This window comes from Alternaria ethzedia (assembly GCF_023757985.1).
Source record: "Alternaria ethzedia strain BMP 0044 chromosome Unknown scaffold_8, whole genome shotgun sequence".
Lineage (NCBI taxonomy): Eukaryota > Fungi > Ascomycota > Dothideomycetes > Pleosporales > Pleosporaceae > Alternaria > Alternaria ethzedia.
The window spans coordinates 742,309-763,977 of NW_026056201.1; the positions used below are offsets into that span (position 1 = coordinate 742,309).

A 21,669-nucleotide genomic window follows, 5' to 3' on the forward strand; every position below is an offset into this window, starting at 1 on the left:
ACCGGAAAGCGCAACTCACAATGTCCAGGAAAGAAGGCAGGCTGTGGTGTCCCTCCCAGCGACCAACAGACTGATGATTTGACCTCTTAATACAGCTCGATTCGACGCATGCTGCGCAACGGCATCCAGAAAGACATGTTTACCCTCATCACCTGTCTTACATCGGTTCGACGAAATGTTGCGATCGATAATCTTGTCGGCAAACTCGCGAACATCTCGGCAAGCTTTCCTGAACCCTCTACCGTCAATCATCCAGTACAGGTCCTGGAGTCGATATCTGATAACGGCCCATTGTTGGGCGGTATTGAATGCATCCGCAAAAGTCCGCTCCCCAATAACCTCCGGGTTTGCGAGACTGCGAGTGGACTCGCCAAACAAAAACGCTGTTGTAGTATCGAGAGTCAAGCGGAAGAAGAGCGGCTGCAGATCAACGATCCCGTCGCGTTCTCGAACCAACCGGATGAGATCATTGGTCGCTTCTTGGAATATTTCAAGGCTCTCATAATGCTTGTGCTGCAATTGCGGTCGCAGCATATCCCGGGAGTGTTTCCAGTCAGCGCCTTCCTGCGTGAAAATACCGTCACCAAACGCCGGAAACAGGATAGCTCGACGAGGTCCAAGACCAAAATCTACCTGTAAGTCAGCGTTCTAAAATACCCACCACCTCATCTTCTTCATTCCGTACCTTTGAAACTGGTAGACAAGATAGCCTCCAAATTAGCCGGCTCGACCGTTCCATACGCCTTCACTCCCAAGAACTTGTGCTCTAGTGTCTTTCCCGTTTGCCGAAAATGGAACAGGAAGAGCTCCATCAATCGCGATTCAGAGTCTGCGCGGAAGATCTGCTCAAGTCGATCGATACCAAATGGCCTCTGGTTCTTCAGTCTGGGGGCTGGAAGACATCCGTGGCGGTCGCTAATCGCTTGATCTGACTTTGCAAATTCAGTAATTTGGGAGTGTGTAGGTGATAGATTGGACCTACGAGCCATTGTCGTCGGTAAGAAAGATACTGGATTACGAGCGCAACCAATGAGACAGTTGCTACAAGAAGTGCCACCGGCGTCATCGTGTCGACGAGATCGGAAAAGGCAGCAGCCAGATCATGTAAGAGAGTCGGCGAAAATCCGAGAAGTAACTGGAAAAAACAGATCGGGCGTTTGCGCATGCGCCACAAGGGCGGAGCATTCCTTGTTGGGCGTTTGTGCAACGCAACACCAACACGCTACGATGGTGCAGCAGACGTCGAATGGGCCGTGCTTTTGATCCTCATCTTTCTTGAGTATTCTTCCATGTCGCAGAAGAATGTCTAGTACATGGGGGCTTCCACACCATTGGACCATCAGAGACTATTCGACGCGCTTGTGTCTACTGCTATGGCGAGCAAACTGTCGCATTTATCCACCCATATAGGGAGCGTACTTTGCCTTCCCTTTTCCAACTCACCAAAACACCAAGCTATTGTGGAAGCGAACTCCAGAGTCATGGCCAAACACGTAACCGAAGCCGATCACCGCACTCTCAGCTATGTGAAGATGCTAGCCGATAGCCTTTTCGGCGATGAATTTAAACCATCCATCGTCGTCTATCCAAGCTACGACAAAACCGGTCCCAATGGATATTTGACTAACCTTGCTGCTCGCTCAACCACAGATCCCTCAAGATTATTGTCGTTGCCATTTGGGGGGCCATATAGGGGTTTGACAAGGGAAGAAGCATTACTAGGACTGTTACGCAGCTTGGAGGGGTGGGCGGCGGAAAAGACCCAGGAAAAGAACCGAGTAGACTTTTGGGAGAATGTCTATAAAGGAGTAATGGCCAGTAACAGGGAAAGAGCAGAGCGCGCTGCTCGAGAGGCGACGACCGGGGCGACGGATGATGGAACAGGTGGACGAGGTGACCTCAGAGGCACATGATAGAGGCAAGAGATTTGCACGAAGATTGGAGAGAGAAAGAACGGAAGAAGCTTTTGTATTGAGATTGGAAGGACCTTGCGTCTAAACGTGTTAGTTCTCGTCAATAGCGATATGCACTCTAGGCATACCAAAATCATCTTTTGACGTAGATATCGCACGTGTCAGGCGACTTCAACCAGCTCGGATCATGCAAACGACGTACCAGACACTATTTATCTATCGCGCATTCTTATGGGGGTCTCGTATGGAGGATATGCAATCGTATCGAATCGCTTCGACGGTTCCACAAAGTTTGCTTCTCCAAGTGATCTCACCCACCTGTTGACCTTCCCGCCTCACTGTACAACTAGACAAACACATTGGTACACCACTGATCCTAGTAGATGACGCGGCTTCTTCACCGGTTTCTCGCCATAATAGACCGTCTCTAGATGGTCTTCATGTCTACAATCTTAAGTCGCAGAGATCAGACATGGATTCATTGGCAGCAAGTATGCCTGAGCGCCTCGGCCGACCTCGCGAACCTCTTCCAAACTTGCGAGGTGAAGACGAAACGGAGATTAGATATCTCATCGACTTAATCGAAAGTAAGTACCAAAACCCCCCAACCCCATCCTCCCACCCACTCACCTTCCCCCTCAGCACAATCATGGATCCTCTCCCCCCTCAAACCCCCCTCCTGCATCCTAGGCCGCCACCCCCCACCCAAAGCCTCCGCCAACTCCAGCTCCAAACCCAAAGCCGTCGACCCCTCTCTCGCTTTCTGCGCCTCCCTCTACAGCATCGAACAAGGCGGAGTCAGAAGCCTCGAACTGGGCCCGGAAATGGGTGGGAGCAGGAAAGAGGCGCTGGAACATTTGTTGGGAGTTGTGGAGATGGAGATTGGCAGGATGATGTTGAATGATGATAATTATCAGAAGAAGAAGGCGGCGAGGGATGGGGGTGGGAGTGTTGGGAGTGGGAGTGTGGGGAGGGGTGAGAGGGGGTGAGCACTTCAAGTAAAAGCCCTAAGTGGGTCTGTGGCCTACATTGAGATAGAAAGATGCGAAGTAGGTGGCCAAACGTCAATGTAGGCCCTAGGGTGTTCTGACCTTTTCCTTGCATAAGGTGTAAGGGTGCTTTCGGAGGGATCAGTCAGGCATGTTGTCACAAGGGTCCTTGGAGTATGCAAGACTGCTTGACTGGGTAATGCAAATGGGGCGTTTTGCTGTTTACCATGATGTTCAAATCCCTCAAATCAGTGTCTTTCTCAAGAACCCTCCTGCTGCGTGATCTGTTGTGATTCCAACAAATCATACTCGCCCTCTGCCGCTCCCCTGGACATCATCTGCATTATCTTCCTAAAGTCCTACTCGTCTTCATTCTCCTCGGGCTCTCCCGGTCGTCGTTCTTCAGCGTAGTCTTCTTCGCTCTCTCTCTCGTCGGATACTTCCGGGAACAACGTTCTTTGTCCAGCATAATCTTCCACTGCCTCTAGCAATTTCAACAGCACCTCACTCCGCGAACCTGCGACCTGCACCTCGATGAGATCCGTCATCAGCTTCACGGGTTTTCCGCTGGAAGTGTCAAACTGATGGTGATAACAAGAAATGACCCTCGCACGATATTTGACAACTCCTAGCTCGTTCTTCAGACAGCCTAATTTCACAGCGGCGGACGGGTGGGGGAACGGAAAGATGCCTGTAATCAGGAGGTTGATGCACGTGAGAGTATTGACGTCTTCTTGCGATACTGGGGGCTGGCCATGTCTGGAGCGAGAGGCAGTAGAAGAGAACAGGTGTGTCAGTCGTCTCTTATGCTAGAAAGGAACCTCGTGCGTCTTTTACACTTGGTGACTGCCTTTCCGATTGCTATAGTTGTCAGCAGCAACAAAATACAAGGCTTGCTTTGCTATGACAAAAGCTTCTTGAGGATGCTTGCGATGTCAGAGAGCAAGCAGCCCGACCGATACATAGCCTTGAAGGGCAACTCTCCAATAAAGCTTCGCAGACTGAAGTCATCATGAGTACCATGGCACATGAATCGAGCAATGAGAATCGCCCTCACGTACCAGCACCTCCCAGCGTTCCTGCTACGCCTCTCTTGGATAGCGATGAGAATCACTTGAGCTATCTCAGCAGTACAACACCCCTTTTCACCAAACCTTATGTTTCTACTAACACAATCACAGAGTTGATCACGTCCACGTATCGCCCGACGCTAGAGCCACTGCTCCTCATGGGTAGATACGAAAGCAGAGGAGAGGGCATCGAGAAGTTCCGCGCGTGCGTCATTGGCTGGAACACCAAGTCAGTTGGCGGGGCAGAAAGAAAGTTCCTCATTGCGCCTCAGGAAGGGCTGAGTCGTCAGTCTGCGCTGTTGGCTGTCATCAGATTGGTGGAGAGTGCAGCGCATAAGAGAATGGCGGATTTGGAGGCTAAGGAGGCGTGTGATCTCTGAAGCAAGTGGAATTGGGTGACAGAGTCTGTATGATCAGAAATAAGATTCATGTCGGCTTTCATAGCTTAGATTTCTCGTCCAACAATGGTATGCCAACCGCCTCTTCGAGCTCTTTCACAGCGTCCTTTGTCTTGCCCAGATTCACCTTGATTGTCCTTAGTCCCGTCTTCTTCGCAAACTTCAGATTTATGCCGATATCGTCCAAGAAGAGAGTGTCACCTTCTGTCACACTCCCCATGCCCTTCTTCCTCGCGATCTTGTCCATCTCCCGTACAGCCAGCTTGTATGCCTCCGGATCCGGTTTCCTGACGCCAACCACCGCCGAGCCGAGGAAGATGTCAAAGCATGTTGTGATATCTGTGGAGTCGTTCGCGTAGGGATTCGGGGCGGGAGCGTGGATAAGCTCTTTGGTGAAGAGCTTGCCTTCGTCGTCGAGAATGCCCGTGGGAAAGGTAACGTTGTTGCTGAACGCGCCCAGGACAAACTTTCCGCTTTCTCCCAGCTTACGCAGCGCAGGATACATGTACGGGTCTGGTGCTCGGCTGATCTTCATCATGCGCCAGAACAGCTTCTTCGCGTCGATGTCTGGTACTTGTGGTTTCCCGCCCTCAATCGCCTGCCCACCACCGACGCTCTCTTGCTGCGCAAGCTTCTGGAGATATTGCGACCATACTTCCGGTCGCATAAGCTGCTTCTTAAAGGCCGCGAACCAGTCGTCATTTAGTTCGACTTCACCGCGTTCGATGAGCTGCCAGGCGCCGGTGTCGTGAGGGCCTTTCTGGATCGCGAAGTTTATGTAGCCATTCGGGATCTTGTTCTCAATTTCGTAATCGAGGATGGCTTGGAAAGGGCTTATGACCTGTAATGAGACACGTTAGCCAACGTGGTCCTGTCGCGCATAGTGATGGATGGCTGGGCAGGTGGCAGTGTGAGGAGGTACGTACGACAACCCCGCCGATGTCGAACAGGATGGCTTTTGGTGGCTTTGAGGAGGTCATGATAGATTGATGTTGATAGAGATGGCAAGCATCGCTATGAGACTGTCATGGTGGTTTGTAGCGCGTCATCGTGGTCGGCAGTCGAGGAGTCGTGAAGCCTCATGGAACCTCGGCAATGGATACCTAGGTAAGCTCTATCGGTCAACGGCGCTAGCCCCCGCAAACACTTCAACCTCACAGGCATGCATCGTTCATCACTGAGGTCAACTTTCACTAATTTTGCTATTTCTAATGATTCAAGGTATTTTGGACTGCTTTCTTCGTCTCCGACGCTTAGGCGGTGTTTGGGCGTGGGATGAAGGCTCTTTAGGAAGGTTCACGACAATCTTGTCGCTCATCTCCATCCTCGCATCCTGAAACTCGGGGGTCGATCCGGTCCTCGTCGACACATCACAATGCTCGACCTCCATATCCATTCTCGACACTGGCAGATTGGGTATCACGCTCACCTGTCGTGTATCATTGGGCGGCAGCCGGACCCTGGGATACTTCCGATCCGTTAGGCCCGGCCCACTGTGCAGCCTGGAACGAGAAAAGTCGCCAATAGACTCACAATGCTGGACATTGCTCCTTAGTCTTCCCGTCTTCTTGAAACCCTTGACATCTTTGATCCGAGTTTGGCGCTGCATGCGCTCGCAGTATTGATAGCGGAGGCGTTCCAGTTCAATCCGGGCTTGTGTTGTTTCGTATAGGTAATGCTGTTCGTCACCTACAGCGAGGATATGGATAAGCATGTGCTCGAGGTCAGAAGACGATATCAAGCCTCTAGCATTGAAGTAACCAATGTTTATGACCATCTGGTCCATGATCTTGTGTCTACCGATGAGTGCAGGGACCAAAGCCTCGACATCAGCGAGGGTCATCGGATGGCGTGAGATGTGTTGCAGGAGAGGACGCTGGCCTTTGACAGGCAAGTTCCTCATCATTCGCTCCACAGGAGTTGGGAGTGGGGGTGGCGTGTATCCTTTGACGCTACCTCTCAGCCCCACTGCATCGCTTGCGCCTTGGTGTGACGTAACATCTAAGCTAGATGGGTCAGGAGCTGGGGAAGGGGCAATGGGAGACACTGGAAATACTAGATCAGTCCGACTTTGCCATCCGACACAGCCGCCCGGGCTCAGAGATGCCACTCGGGACCCAAGCGTTGACACGACCATGAGATTAGTTGAGCAGAGGTGAGAAGGGGTGATGAATCTAGAGCGCTGATCGTGAAAAACCTTTAGGGAGTGATGTGTTGCCTATGTCCCATACTGAGGAACTTCGCCCAGGCATATGTTGAACGGAGTGAACAGTGTTTCGCGCGGTGTGTTGGCATATCGCAGCATACCCAGCGGGAAGTGAATCTGTTCTGCGTGCCTAGTGAGTCTATCAGTACAATCATACAATAGGAGAAGTCACAGTGTTTTGTGCAATAGAGCCCTCTTCACGCTCCCGCAACGCACGATGTGAGACTGTAACGGAGTACGTACACAATGTCGCGTAGAAAGGGGATGTGTTAGAATTAGTGAACAAGATATGCAGGGTAGAGGCTGGAAAGGCATTATGCATACTATACGCGTACCGCTACATGTCTGAAAGCCCGCAAAGTCGATCCTATGCATGCTTGCCGGACGTCTTCAAAATCATACACGACTTACTGGAGTCGGATATACGAATCTCGCTTGGGGAAGGCTATGGCGTGAGATGCGATGGCAAAAGTCCGCTCACACAACTGCTGAAAGGCTCTCAAAACAAAACTGAGCAGTTGCGTACCAAAGTTCTGTTGCTTCAGGACTGGTCCCCACATACGGCGGACGAGTACCATGACGTATTGGTCTGGCCTGCGGAAAACATTGTGCTTTACTCGTTGCTACTCTGAGAACAAGCCTCATGCGTTCCAAGTCAGCTCGTAGCCGAAGACAGTCCGGCGAAGAAGTTCATCCTAAGTTCGGTCAGTGACGTCTACAGAGTAAGCGATCCGCAAGACTCACACCAGGATCTTCCTCGAACATGACCTTATCCATGACCTTCTCGAACGTCATAGCAACGGTAAAGCCCGCTTCCTTGGCCAGATCAAAGAAAGCCAGGTCTTTCTCGTACAACCACGGGCGGTATGGTGTAAAGAAGACGTAGGCTCGGGAGTTCGGCGATTTCTTGAGGGTCAGCTGGACAGTCTTGATGAGTTTGGCATGTTCCGAGTGGTTGAATAGAAGGTCGGCCAAAATGAGGACATCAAAGCCCGAACCATCAGCCAGATATTTCGTCAAGTCACCGGTAGGCGCACCCCAGAGGTACCCCTGTACATACATTAGTGATGTTTGCTAAGGTTGAGCACAGTCACAAACCCTCGCCACAATCTTGGGTGGCTTAGAAAGTAGTTCGCAATGGTCGACATTGTATTGCAGGTTTTCGACCAACTCAGCATCGGGATAGTCCGTAACGACCGTTTGAGCGGCACCGTTGAGAGCACAGACAAGGCTTGGAAGACCTGCTCCGGCGCCAAGCTCGAGAACCGTCCGGTTTTCTACGAGCTCTTTTGCATTCTCCTCCAGGTATTCAGATATAGTGCGCCCTGCATTCCATAGAAAGTGCCCCTGAATGTGTCAGTGAACGTGCCAGGCGCAGTTCAAGTACGTCAGAACTCAGCGAATGTATCGAAGCATTTCCGAAAATTCCACGGGCTTTCTAGAAGTCTTCTAGAAGAACGGGAGCCAATAGTGGTTGCATTGGCAAGTTCCATACAGTGCTTCGGCATGTCGGTGATCAAGTGCATGACTTACCCACAAAGGGTTGTGACCAACCAAACGAACAGTGAGCTCTTTGCCGGAAAGCAGCTGATGCGACGCGAATGTGGCCTGCTTTTCTGGTTCATAGAAATCGGTAGGCTCTTGGAACAGGTCCAGGCCCTCCTCGTCGGCTTCTGAGGACATGATGAAAGGAAAGTTGTGACGAAACAATGGTCTTGGCGAAGATTGTATTTTGGGTGTTCGAAGAGCGGAGCCACAAGTGGCACGTGCCTAGATCACCAGCCACGACCTTTCCTATCTCAGCTGCGTTCCAGACAGACGTAATCTTCGAAACAGCGGAGCGCCGTCATCAACGGGGTCTGAAGGCTGACCAGGCAGGATGCGCTGCAAACGGCCGCAGGGTCTGCCGCTCGCTCGTTGGCTGTGGCAGCGAGCGTTGCACCAGCCCGATGGCGTGGGACGTGATCCAGGTGGCTTCGAGCGACGCCTCATGTATACCACGGCCTACCAATCGCGCCCACACCGATTGAATTATCGCGGTACTCATCTGAGCGCGCCAGGGTCCGCTCGGCGCCAGATTCCCCACGCTCCAGTGATATACCCGGCGGCCGCAGCATCGTTTCCACGGTTCTTCTGACCATGATCTGAGCAGGCACAGGTGCTGCTCTCCGTAGGTCACGTTTTCATAACTCCCGCCTTGCACGTACTTTATCTCAGCACTTCCTCCGCTTACTTTACCGCTGAGACATCGCCTGGCATCTATTTCTCCATCATCGCACCTTCTGCTTGTGCCGCCCTGAAGCGACTAAGACCGCTTAGTAAGAAACTTGCTCAACGCTAAGGCACTAAGCCTAATCCAACCCTCCGCCAAACGTCGCATCCATTCAATCCACGACAAACCTTCGAGCGCCGACCAGCAGATCCCACGCCTTGACAACTGGAGACCCGAGTCATTCATCCGTCTAGTGGGGAGAGGTGACGGCGGTGTTCTTTCTGCGGTTTCGAACTGGTATCTCACGTCCCCACCAACGCTGGGCCCTGTCAAGGCAATATTTCTCCAGACCGCATCCTGGGAGGTAATCCAGTACAACCGGCGCCCTGATTCCGCCGGCTCTCAACTGAGGACCCTGCCGCTGTTGCCGTGTGCATTTCCGACGTGCGCCCGCCTGCATACGATCCACCATTCATCCGTTCCGCGCTCAAGATCGCTACTGCATCAACCAACGCCTGTGCTTATACAGTATTATCACCGACACTGTGGGAAGCCGGTGGCAGCGCTCAGGGTTATCAACGCTCCAGGCGCTCGGAGCTGGACCCTTCACAGATCACTTAGCCAAGCCGAGTACCGAGTCTACCTTCTCTTTCGGATAGTTACATCGCACCACATTGAAGCCTGTCGGCCACTTTCCTATCCAACGAGAGTCGTACGTTTAGCCTAGACTCTTGCCACTGCACTGTCTTCCGTGCCGTACGCCACCTCACCCCTCCGCAAGACTTTCACGTGCGCGGTGTACAGTAAGCTTGGACAAAAGCTGTTTCCATCAGCAGTCTTACTTCGTCCCCGATACACGGCGCATTTGGTGGTAACCTGCCGCGGATTGAGCAAGTTATTTCGACCTCATATCAGCCCCGCATCATGTGGGCCGAAGTCAATGGAGAGCGCAAGAAGGTCGCCTGGTAGGTACTCCCGCTTATTCGTCTTGCTCCTTGTTCTGCATTGTCCTACCCTCTCGTCTTCGCTATCTGTTACGCACATACAGCAGGTACCCGAGAAATTCTTTAGCGACTGCGGCTTGCATCGCATTGCGCAGGCTGCTCATTCGCTGTGCACTTTAACTGACTTTCAACAGCGGTCCGTGCATCCGCGGCCATCGCTCGTCGAAATGCGACCACAGAGATCGGGTGCTTGTCGAGGTTCGAAAGCCGGGTCGACCTTTGAGTAGCTGTCCACATCCGACTGGCTCATGCAGTTGCGAACGTGTCGTCATCAACTACACAATTCCCAAAGCGTCTGAATGTGCTTGCCCTTCGGAACGAGCTGCGCCTACAGCTACCGTTGCAGGAAACAGTCGAATCCAAAAAGGCAGGCGTAAGTCTGCAGCCGTCACCCCGTACAACCTCGAGAAGGCCATTCAGGCTGGTTTTGACGCCAAGACTGATGCCTCTTCCATCACGTATACGCCTTCAGAGACAAGTGGTAGCAACGCAGCGTCACTCCCTTCGAGTGCAAGTTCAACCCCACGTTTACTCCCTGCGCAAAACGAGCCCGTCTCAAGTTGCTGCAAGCCGAAGCCGGTTCTATCGCCAGTTCAAGAAGGAGGTTGTTGTGGTAGCAAAGCCAAGCCAGCACCAGCACCAGCACAAGGAGGCTGCTGTAGCAGCAAAGCCAAAGCCAAACCAGCTCCAGAGCCGCCAGTGCAGAAGAAGTCTTGCTGTTCAACGAAGCAGGAAGATGCACCCATCAACGACCAGTCACACGCTTATCAACATATGGGACATCAATTCCAATTTCCAGCTCAAGCGGTGATCCCACAGTACCAAAACTTCCATGCGCAAATACCATCGCCTGCACCGAACCCCTTCGGTCTCGGCACTCCAATCTATAACCATGCAGCGGCAGCCTATCATCGCCAAAATTCCGTATCGATGAGCCCGTCAACGAATCCTCCCATGTCACCGTCTGTTGCAAGTCCTCACATCGGTCAACACGTCCCCGAACACAACTGCCATTGCGGAGAGTCATGTAGCTGTTTTGGATGCGCAGCGCATCCGAACAACGCTACAATGATGGAATATGTTAGGATCATGGCACACTTTCAGTACAACGGCGGCTTCGGAGGGATGCCTCCACCTCTCTACGACATGCCTACCTACCCTCATCAACCTGGCTATGGAGCGGAAGCCGGTCACAACCTGAACTTCGGCCCAATGCAACAAAGCTTGGCAACACCCACACCAACGCAGATGAGCTTCCAACAGAGTATGGATATGGCAAACATGCCCCAGGTACCAATGGTGCTGCCCAGGGACTGGCCACAGCAACTGAACCCCGTACCAAGCCAGCCGCAAGCCCAGTTCCCCAGCAGCCTTGGTTATTCACCATCCATGTCAGCGCCAAGGGACACGTTGCAACAGTCAGCCGACACCATAGGATCACCCGCAGCCAGCAGCCCAAGCGACATCAAAGACGAAGACACCGTAACGCTATCGCCATCATCCTACTTCTGGAACGAGATGACTCTACCAAGCTGTTCAGACGCGTCTGGCACCTGTCAATGCGGAGACGGCTGCGCATGCGTCGGCTGTCTTACACACGGCGGTCATACCGGTGAACCTCTAGAGGACCCAGCACCGACGACGACTGCAGAGCATGATTCGTTTCTCGGTTTCGACCCGAGTCTGGCCCTCAACATGAATGACCCGACCGACTTCCTCAGCTTCAATCCAAACCCGAGTTGAGGCAAACCATTTACATGGGGTTCCTTTGGATCGAGTGACTTCGCTTTTAAAGCGACTGCTGCTCGTACTAAGGACCTCTCGATTGTTCCACGTTACATCACAGCGACGCGCACTTACGCGCGAGTCATCGACACGGTTTAACGATATGCATCAACATCATCAGCTTGTATGCGTCAAGGTGCGCTACGAATGGCAGGTATGGCAACGCAGCCTATTACAGCCCGCTATCCTTCAGCACATCGACTAGCCCGCCCTCACGCCCGCTATACGTTACATCTCCATTCAGTCTAATCCAACTTCATCTCCTACACGTTCGCCGTCGTCACAGTGTGACAGGTGGATCGTTTACCGTTGCATCGTCATGGAAGGGGGCAATTGTGTTTTAGCAGCATCACAAGAGTTGGCAGTTTGGCTCACGGAGGATTGCACTTTGCATTTTTTGTTGTTTCACCGATTGGTGTACTGAGACGATACCCCGGCATCGCGCTGATGGAGACTTCGTTGCCGTACGATAGCATAGTGAATCGATGTTTACGCTTTATGAGTTACTGCCTGAGTATTGTTTGATTCGCGTGTGTCACTTTTCTTGCAATCGTGTATAGTATCAACGTCAGACATTGAAGTCAATCCACCATTGGCTTCAACGAGCGAAGAGCCCTTCACGACCTCGAAGTCCAAGAAGACTATGCATCACGACCAGCACGTGGATCACCGCCCATAAAGATCTCGATATTATTGCTAACAGAAGAGAAAATGTGTACATATCCGAAGAAAGGTAATTGGTAATCCGTTCAAGAAATCCGAAACCTCCTCCAAAAGCTCCGTCGAGATCGTTGCCGCAGTCCGCCGGGCCTTCGACATTGTGAAAGTATTGACCAGGAATACATGAGCCTGCTGAAATAGGCTGACGTGGAAGTGGGAAATAGTGAAAACAGTGTCGTGAGAGCCGAGGATCTAATAGAGACAGACCAAGGAAAGTGACAAGACAGTGGGGTACATGCGTTTGACGCTGCACTAAGACCGGGTGTGCTAGCCATCCGATAGTACAACAGTGAGATCGCCATGCATAATAGCAGCCTGTCCAAGTTAGCGATTGTCTGGATTGACGGAAGGACGATAGAGTGACATACAGTGCAGCCGCGATCTGGGTCTTCCCAGCACTTGTCAGCTTGACACCACTGGTTTGTGGCGCTCTTGTACCGGCAAGGAGATACAACGCCATCGCCAATGAAGGTGATGTCGTAGCCGAGTCGCTCCTTCTTGCATAGCTCGTTTTGTTTCAGGCTGGAGAAACCTTCCTGCATCGGACCGTCATCGAAAGATGTTCCAAAGACCGCCGGCGCCCAGTTGCCCTTGCCTCCCATTTCTGTACCCCATGTACAAGCCTCGTCCTCAGGTACGCCCTGTTTGTTGACGTAGTACTGAGCTGAAGTTTTCTTGCCTTGCCAAAAGAAGTACTTCTGTTGATCGGGATTGGCTAGAAAGCCGGTCTCACCAGGACCGACGGTGACTGGGAAAGTCATGGACTCAGTCCCTGCCACGTGTAAGCGAGTGCATTGGGAGGGTGGGTGTTTACCATACCGGGATAGTCTGTGCGACAGAAAGAGACAGACTTTGAGAGTTTGTTCTGCACTTTCACACCCATGTGCTTTGATCCTTGAACGCAGAGGGTATTGGCGATCTTGCCGTCTGCCATCTCCAGGAACCCATCTTCGTTGCAGTACAAGCCACCAACACTCTGACCCGTCCTACCTTGGATCGAGGGGAACGAAGCCTTGAGATATGGATTCGGGCAGCCATAGGAACAGAAGCTGCCAGACGTGCAGCAGGTACCGTCCGAGCATGAACCTTTCGGAACGGTTGTGATGTCATCGAAACCATCCCCTCCGGAGTATTGGGGATCTTGTATACCGGACCAGCCTCCCAGTCCCTCATGGGCGATAGGCAAGGCGCCATATCCGTAAGGGAACTCGGTGCAACGTATTTTGCCGTTTGGGAATTCTTTATCGCACTCGGCGCAGTGACCATCCTTGTCGACCATGTCTATCCAGGGACGCGGAGTGCCAGACGGCTGAATAGGTGTCGCATCCTGGGAGGGACTCGGTGTAGGGTCGCTTGGGGGCATTTCGGGTGTTGGCGCGGGCTTCTGAGGTTCGGGCGCAACAGACTCAGGCTGTTCGGCAGCCTTCTTAGGAGTGGGTTCTGGTGTCGGATCGGCGGCCGGAACTTGATGCTTGGAAGCTGGAGGCAGAGTAGGCAATACGACGGGGCTACTAGTCGATGTCGAAAGGACTCCATCATTGCCCCACTTCAGAGTGCCGTTAGCGATCCCCTCACGGGCCTCTTCCTCTGTGATTGAATGATCATCGAGCCAGTATACGATAAGAGTCTCGGTCGCTGCAGGCGCGAATATGGTACCGCGCTTGACCGGATCGTGAGCATGAGCGTGGCGGTGCATGTGGTGCGGCTTCGCTGCAGTGATTACAGCAAGCGCTGTGGCGGTAACTATGTGCCCAATCTTCATAGTAGGCTAGAGCTTGCAACACTTTTGTGGAAGTCACTAATACCTTCTCCTGACGTTAGCCTATGCGGCAGGAAGTAGTATGACACGCAGCGACTCACCGTTTCTTCCCTATAAACAGTTACTTCCTCCAAGTTCTTGACAGAACGATCGGTGTCGCGGTACTGCTTTCGACTTTGTCGGCTACTTTATTGTTGTGAAGTAGGCGGGGAAGTAGCGGAGAAGGATATTGGCAGTGCCTAAGGAGCGAAATGGAGATGAAACTCCGGGTGAAGACACGAAAGAATGACCAGTGAAGCGTGAAGGCGACTGAGTCGGTTCTGACTTATAGGAAACGAGCGTAGTGGGAAGACACAAGAGCGAAAGTGAGGTGAGTATTGTTTGTATCGTGGCGCCAAGACGGGATCTCACTAGCGTGGTTGCTCCGTTTGGGCAAGAAGGAGCAATGAGTTAGGTATGCGCCTACTGCGTTCTGGAGCTCTTCCGCAAATAGACAATGGTCGATCGCTGAAACGGGAAAGAGTGTGTGATATGGCGAAGAGAGTGCATATACAGCTTAGATATCTTAGCTTTGGAGGAAAGTGTTGAAAAGAGTGAATGTGAATGCGGCAATCGGTTCAACAACAGAAACAGCGGAGACGGCAATCAAAAGCAAGATTACCAATCTCAAAGGAGACTCGCTCATACAACCTTTCGAGCTAGTGAACGAGCTGCGTGGCATAGGTAGCTGGGTATTATCTGAGCAGGCTATCAGTCTGTGCCACGTACGTACGTGTCCCGAAGGGACAAGAGTGCGCCTTCGCTGCCAATTTGCCATGCGTCCAGACATAAAGTACACCAGGATACAATGCGAGATACGTGGTGTCTCCAGGGCTAAAGCACTGATTAACTGAGAGGCACCGGGTTCCTGAGAGCATGTTGATCTGCGCATGGCATTGGTTCATGCTCAGAATGGTTGTTCCTGTCAATATGCAGTGTGACATCGAACTTTTGGTTAGACTTGGAAGAGCCGAATGCGCCCGCATTCTGCGAGAAGACACGAGTGGCGCAGAGAACAGGCTGAACGTGCGTGGAAGCCGAGAGATAGTCAAATGGTCGGACTGTACTAAGAATGGTCCAAGCCAGTTCTGACAATAGTGCGGTCCTCCATATCAATAGGCGCTGGCTTGCCCTGGGGTCTTGGTATGCGCGGTGACGTTACCCCGATGTTACTGTCGCATAGACTGCATACAGAATACGCACATCCTCACGATGATTTGCGCAATTTGGCCGTGCAATGGGAGACCTCGAGAATCAGGGCGTCTGTGTGTGAACAAGCTGAAAGCCCGATCTCTGCGTGTGGGCGCATACGTAACCTGCTTTGTCTTCTCTTTCGACAGAATTCAGCAGTTGGTCACTATCGTGAGGGTCAGTACTCCAGGTTCATAGGACGACTCAGCAGCCATGTTGTAAGCGACGTAGCAGCGCGCTGGTCACCCGAAGCTCGTGTTCTATGCAGCCCTGTTGTCGTGTGTTACGGGTTTTGGCGCAGCGGGCCACATCAGGTATAACATGATCATGGGACCCTCTAGTAGAACGCGAGACTCATGCGACGAGACGTGATGGTGAGGTTGATGGGGGAAAGATGGAGAAAGCGACGTGACGAGATGGATGGCTTTGCGCTAATAATCAGGGCCCACATGTTCGTCCCGAGATGCAGGGGCTCGTAGTGCCACAGCGTGGCCGACATGTTTTGTGACTGCAACAACTGCACAAGTTACAGATGCATAGAAACAGACTTGGTAAGAATAATGTCTTCAGGTATGTACAGATACTTTAGCGATACTCCATGCAGGTAGCTCTTCTCCAACACTCCTACGCTGTAGACAACGAACTAATCAATCAGAAGAAGCTCATCTCGCGAACTGCTGCTAGACAAGTGATCTAGACTTGCTGAACATAGTTGGCTGGTACACTGCGTACTACACCGTCTTTCTCGACATCTGCCCAGCCGTCACCAGCCTCCATGTTGATGAGAACAAAGCGATCTCCTTCTGACATGGAATGCTCTGCGTCGCTTTGCGCAGTGTAGTCATACAGGGCTTCGACGTACTTCAACTTCTTCGCGCCACGCTTCGGCGCAACGGCGGGTCCCTTCTTCTTACCGGGAGCGGCAGCCGCGGCAAAGTTGGTGGTTGATGCCGACGATGCAGAGTACGTCGAGTCAGGTCTTGCTGATGAGAATGTAGAAGCAGTGGTAGGTGGTGTCGCGACCGTCATCTCGACATACGCTGCTGGGACAAGACCCTCTTTGAAGCCAGCACGGACTTTCATCCATCCAGAACCATCTGTGGCAGAGTGTTAGCAAAGTGACGAAAGAGACCTGGGATGTGAGAAGCGTCTACTACATACCATCGGGTTCTACAATGGTAACATCCGTACCATCTGCAACAGTCAATTCGCCCTCTCCATTCTCTTGATAGGCGTAAAGCATTCTACCCTTCGCTTCTGCAGACTTGGGTGTGGGTGGAGGCATGTCCTCGTCGTTCTTGACGTATTGCGTAGGTGGTGGAGCAACTAGCCTGTTTTTCCTGGCACCCGGTACAGTCGGCGCTTTCTTCTCTGGTGGTGGTGGAGTTTCCTCGGCAGTAGGCGACATGCCTCCAGATATTGAGCGATGCGCAGTGGCCGAATAGCCAGAGCTGAGAGTATTCATAGAGTTTACTGTGTCGCTTCTTCCCAGTGGGGGTAGATTCGTACTGGAGCTCGTCGCGGCGCCATTCGTCGCTGTCACTGCGTGCGCGGCCTTCTGTCTTTCTTCTTTCAACTTCTTCTTCTCCACCTTGGACTGCTCGCCGGGACAATCGGCCGGAACCTTCATCTCGCACTTGCTATGGCACGTATAGCCACAGTCTTGACAATCGTATCCCTTCGCCGATAGACCCCATATCCGATCTCCACATAGATCACAGTTCGTCGGTATTTTGAATGTCTGCGACTTGAAGTTGTGGTTTCTTGCGCCAATGCTCAAGTCACCGACAACTGAAGTGATGGTCGAAACCTCCACCTCGGCGCTGACTTTCTGTCTTTCTACCTCATGCATTTGTTCCTGTATAGCGAAGACAGCGCGAACGATGTCCACTTCATCTCTCTTGTCCTTTCCGTCCCTTATGTTCTGGCGCACGGTTTTGGCATTCTCAACTTCTTTACGTTTCTTCTCGAGCTCGCGTCGGTAGTCCCCCAATGACGTCTTCGATTTCGTGAGAACGTTGCGCAGAAATACCGTCGCGGAATCGTCGACCGCGATACTACTGTCGTCTAGCCAAACCGGACTGGGCTCGAATTGGAAGTCACCAGGCTCCTGGAATGAGCCAGCGTTGTGCCGTACGAACATCATCGAGTCGAGAAGAGGGTTGTTCCGCGGGATCTCGGCAGATAGATGCTTCAAATACTCGGTACTTCGCATAAGTGTTTGGGTTTCGATCTGAGCGGCGAGTGACCATATCGAATTCAGCTTGTTAACCCGTGTTTCCGATAGATCCTGGAGACTCTGTAACTGTTAGCCATGCGTCACTGATGTTGCGGCTTGACTTACGTCTAGTAGCTCGGGGACGTATTCATGGTAGTACATCTCCTTTTGCTTGTTGGTTACGTTGATACTGATGAGATAGGTGTTCTGCGGTGGTCAGTGTAAGAGATGTGAGATTTGGCATGCTACGTACCTTGACGTTGCGCATCTCGACCTGCTGCTGTTCGAAAGCATTCCGCGCCTTGGCTTTTCCGTGGTCAAATGCGCCGTCCGCCTTCTTGCGCCGGCTCTCGACCTCCTGGCAGACGCTGTCATATTTGCCCTTTTGCTTGCGCAACTCGCCATACTGGTTGTCGCGCTCCTTCTCTAGCTTAGCAGCATAGTCTCCGTGCAACTTGCGCAGCTCCTCGGTGCGGGTGCCAAGGACCTTGAGGGGGTCAGCGAGCTGGGTGATGAGAGCGCCAGCGAATTGTTCGTGTTCGGAGGCGCGGGATTCGAGGGTGCTTAATTGAACACCCCATGTGGTCATAGAAGCGCTGTGTGGATGTGTCAGTAACGCCCAAACCTCATGCGACGGTAGTCGTACCTCTCGAGCGAGCCTGGAGTTACAGTAGGCGTGTCACCAACACTGAGGCTGCTCTGCTTCTTTGCCTTCTTTTCGTAGTACTTCTTCGCAAGCGCGCTGAGTTTTGCCGAATATTCCTTCTCGATAGCGCTCCGTTCCCGGTAGAACTGTTGGATGTCATCCAGCCAGGAGATGCCGCCGGAGACCTGCAGTCGCGTGTCAGTAACTCGAAGCGCAAGGCACGTAGCTGGCGGCGCATATGTCTGTTCTCCCCCGGAACTGTATGAGAGTGTGTATGACGTACCCAAGCGTTGACTGTCTTGAAGCCATCCTGTGATCACCCGTCAGCGCATGCTCGGAGGTGCTGCTCCAACTCCGCATACCTTCAGTTCGGCGCCAAACTGGGGCGCAATGTCGACCTCCATGATTGCTGAGATGAGTATGGGTCGTGCACGTGGAGAGAGGGGACTCGGGCCCCAGACATAGAGGGTGAAGGAGTGCTGGGGCGAGGGCGGGAAGGGATACGCGGAGTACACCAGGCGTCTTGGTTACCGGCAGCCCAATTAGTGGGGCAGGAGGAATGGCAACGAGGCGGTGCGTGCCGAGGAGGGAAACCCGGGATCTGAGCCGGTGACGCTGGATCTTGGTAATCTTCTGCTCGTATTGTATTATGTGGTGTGGTGAATAGTGGCACACGCCGACTACAATGGCATGCAGGAACAGGGCTATTGAGCGCCTTCACTCGGTCGCGCCTGCACACATGCTCGGGGCCTGTTCATGCGGCCTGCGCGCTAAAGCTGCCTAGCGTCTCAGCCCCGCCAAAGTCGACAACTGGAGCTCTCACAATTTCCAACGCGTCTCTTGTACCTGCAACAACACAGCTACCTCACACTTTGCGCCAAACCACCTTGAGCGAGCAACGAATTTGTATCCATAGCAATTCGCTCCGCTCAGCAAACTCCCGCGACTATCACCAAGCCCGCACCTTCCTCACCTCACCGCCCGCAACGCGACCCGCACTCGCCCACCATGTCGGCGGCAGAAGAAACCCCCATCAAGCAGGAGCCGACCGAGGAGACTCCCGCGCAGCCCGCGCAGGAACCCCAAGAAGCTCCGGAGTCTTCGCTCGAAAAGGCTCAGACCGATGGCAGCGGTCCACCTGGAAACGGCTCTGCTCTGGCTGAGCCCAAGTTCAATGTCGAGGTCAAGCTCGCCGACCTGCAGGCAGACCCCAACAACCCGCTCTACTCCGTCAAATCGTTTGAGGAGCTTAATCTGTAAGTGGACCGCGCTCACACCAACGAGCTAGCTAACAATGTCAGCTCCGAGGAACTCCTCAAGGGCATTCGCAGCATGAACTTCACCCAGCCATCCAAAGTTCAAGAGAAGGCCTTGCCTCTGCTTCTGATGAACCCGCCCACCAACATGATCGCGCAGTCACAATCCGGAACTGGTAAGACTGCCGCCTTCTCGCTCAACATCCTGTCTCGCGTCGACCTTTCGAACCCCGAGCCGCAAGCGCTGGCACTCGCGCCTAGCAGAGAACTCGCCCGTCAGATTCTTGGTGTCATTACACACATGGGTCAGTTCATGGACGGCCTCAAGACTATGGCTGCCATTCCCGACCCGTCGCGGAGGGGACAACAGTTCAATGCACAGATTCTCGTCGGCACACCGGGAACTGTTCAGGACATGCTGAGGCGGCGTCTCATCAACCCAAAGAACATCAAGATTCTGGTTCTGGACGAGGCCGACAACATGTTGGATCAGCAGGGCATGGGCGAGCAATGCACTCGCGTCAAGTCACTTCTGAACAAGGACATCCAGACAGTCCTCTTCTCCGCTACCTTCCCACCCACCGTCATCGCATACGCCAAGCGCTTCGCACCCAACGCAAACACGATTACTCTAGCGCATGAAGAGTTGACCATCGAGGGTATCAAGCAGCTGTACATTGATATCGACAAGGACAATGACAAGTACGCAACATTACTCAAGTTCTACGGTCTGATGACACAAGCCTCGTCCATCATTTTCGTCAGGACCAGAAGGACTGCTGAGGAGCTCGAGAAGCGCATGGTTGCCGAAGGCCACAAGGTTGCGCAACTCAGTGGTGCCCTGGAAGGCCCTGAGCGTGATCGCATCATCGACCAGTTCCGCTCCGGAGAGGCCAAGGTCCTCATCACCACCAACGTTCTCGCTCGTGGTATCGACGTGCAGTCAGTCACTATGGTTATCAACTATGTAAGTTATGATTCAAAAGAATATCTACAAGGGGTACTAACTGTTCTTCCAGGACGTCCCGACCATGGCAAACGGAGTGGACGCAGACCCCGAGACATACCTCCACCGCATTGGTCGTACCGGTCGTTTCGGACGCGTCGGTGTCGCCCTTACTTTCGTACACGACAAGAACAGCTGGACACAGCTGAACTACATTGCGAGCTACTTCAAGACGGACCTAGTTCCCATCGACACATCGGACTGGGACGCGGTCGAAGAACTGATTCAGGGCGTCATCAAGTCATCGCGAGCTGGCAAGACAACGGAGGAGATGAGAGGCTAGGGCGTAATTCAAGGACTATGTGTGGGGGAACAAAGCTTTTGAGCCATAGCGAACACATGACAGGGTCAACGCAGCCGTTGACCTCTATGAAGAGATAAAAGGATCACGTACGATGGAAATGAATCAAAGATACCCAAGCTTAGCAAAGTAAACTAAGTCTTCTCTTTTCAAGTCTCAAACGCCCCCGGCGCCGTAACCACTATGATGATGAGTGAACTCGCTATCAGCGCGCCTGCTATGGCGCTGACAATGATGATGCTGCCTCTCGACGCGGGGAACTTGCCCCGTATAACGTAATGCTGAGCCTCAAAGTACCGATGAAACCCTATCAGAAGCATGAGAATCGCAATACCGATGAACGTCGCGCCCAGCGGTTTCCCCAAATGCCGCAATTTCGCTTGTGGAGAGGTCGTAGAAGATGAGTCCGGCGAATTCGCTATCGAAGTGTTCAGTCGGAAGAGTTGCGTTATCGCTATGCCGATCGAAGCAAAGGAGAGGGATGTGCGGAGCCAGGCTAGGAAGGTTCGTTCTATTCATCAAGTCAGTATTACCATTCCCGTCTTCCTCGGTTCACATCCACAAGAAGTAGAGACGAGAATATAGTCTTACCAAGCGCCAAATGATCCCTAGCAACACTGCCCTTATTATCCAACTCTACACTCCCGTACTTTTCCCAAAACGCACTCCACCACCCTTTCTCCCGTTGTTCCACCGCTGCCGCTTCCCGCTCTGCACTCCTCGCGCGATGGTCTACACTCGCATGGCCGTTTAGTCGGCGTTGGTCGACGGCGGGTTGCAACGTCCCTGCTGTGCCTTCCTGTGGCGCGCCGGAATCTGTGGCGGAGGGCCCTTGCGGTATAGAGGACGCGTCGTTGGGGTCTTGAGACGGGTTCGCGGGTTTAGTCGTTGTGGTGGAGTTGTTGGTTGAGGTGAAGGAGTCGCGTGCGCGGATATCAGGGGATATGGAGTTGTAA

General features: G+C 52.8%; 7 protein-coding genes across 7 annotated transcripts; 2 read left to right on the forward strand and 5 right to left on the reverse strand.

The window, feature by feature from the left end:
• Window positions 1–674: 674 nt before the first annotated feature.
• On the reverse strand, window positions 675–989 carry J4E87_004451 (uncharacterized protein; the record flags this gene model as incomplete). Its single annotated transcript, XM_049376072.1, has 2 exons — window positions 675–892; window positions 983–989. 2 exons carry the CDS (start codon window positions 987–989, stop codon window positions 675–677), a joined length of 225 nt encoding a protein of 74 aa, XP_049234281.1.
• Window positions 990–4,410: 3,421 nt separating this feature from the next.
• J4E87_004452 (uncharacterized protein) lies at window positions 4,411–5,350 on the reverse strand (the record flags this gene model as incomplete). The annotated part of the gene is made up of 2 exons (XM_049376073.1): window positions 4,411–5,211; window positions 5,297–5,350. 2 exons carry the CDS (start codon window positions 5,348–5,350, stop codon window positions 4,411–4,413), a joined length of 855 nt encoding a protein of 284 aa, XP_049234282.1.
• Window positions 5,351–7,217: 1,867 nt separating this feature from the next.
• Window positions 7,218–8,259, reverse strand: J4E87_004453 (uncharacterized protein; the record flags this gene model as incomplete). Its single annotated transcript, XM_049376074.1, has 4 exons — window positions 7,218–7,271; window positions 7,321–7,626; window positions 7,675–7,923; window positions 8,110–8,259. The coding sequence occupies 4 exons, from the start codon at window positions 8,257–8,259 to the stop codon at window positions 7,218–7,220; spliced, it is 759 nt and encodes a 252-aa protein (XP_049234283.1).
• A 2,601-nt stretch (window positions 8,260–10,860) lies between these two features.
• On the forward strand, window positions 10,861–11,535 carry J4E87_004454 (uncharacterized protein; the record flags this gene model as incomplete). The annotated part of the gene is made up of 1 exon (XM_049376075.1): window positions 10,861–11,535. The coding sequence occupies one exon, from the start codon at window positions 10,861–10,863 to the stop codon at window positions 11,533–11,535; it is 675 nt and encodes a 224-aa protein (XP_049234284.1).
• Window positions 11,536–12,564: 1,029 nt separating this feature from the next.
• J4E87_004455 (uncharacterized protein) lies at window positions 12,565–14,059 on the reverse strand (the record flags this gene model as incomplete). The annotated part of the gene is made up of 3 exons (XM_049376076.1): window positions 12,565–12,612; window positions 12,666–13,069; window positions 13,117–14,059. The coding sequence occupies 3 exons, from the start codon at window positions 14,057–14,059 to the stop codon at window positions 12,565–12,567; spliced, it is 1,395 nt and encodes a 464-aa protein (XP_049234285.1).
• Window positions 14,060–15,979: 1,920 nt separating this feature from the next.
• On the reverse strand, window positions 15,980–18,554 carry J4E87_004456 (uncharacterized protein; the record flags this gene model as incomplete). Its single annotated transcript, XM_049376077.1, has 7 exons — window positions 15,980–16,383; window positions 16,448–17,585; window positions 17,631–17,711; window positions 17,758–18,100; window positions 18,151–18,335; window positions 18,434–18,460; window positions 18,513–18,554. The coding sequence occupies 7 exons, from the start codon at window positions 18,552–18,554 to the stop codon at window positions 15,980–15,982; spliced, it is 2,220 nt and encodes a 739-aa protein (XP_049234286.1).
• Window positions 18,555–19,158: 604 nt separating this feature from the next.
• DBP5 (RNA helicase required for poly(A+) mRNA export) lies at window positions 19,159–20,695 on the forward strand (the record flags this gene model as incomplete). Its single annotated transcript, XM_049376078.1, has 3 exons — window positions 19,159–19,406; window positions 19,452–20,373; window positions 20,426–20,695. 3 exons carry the CDS (start codon window positions 19,159–19,161, stop codon window positions 20,693–20,695), a joined length of 1,440 nt encoding a protein of 479 aa, XP_049234287.1.
• Window positions 20,696–21,669: the final 974 nt, after the last annotated feature.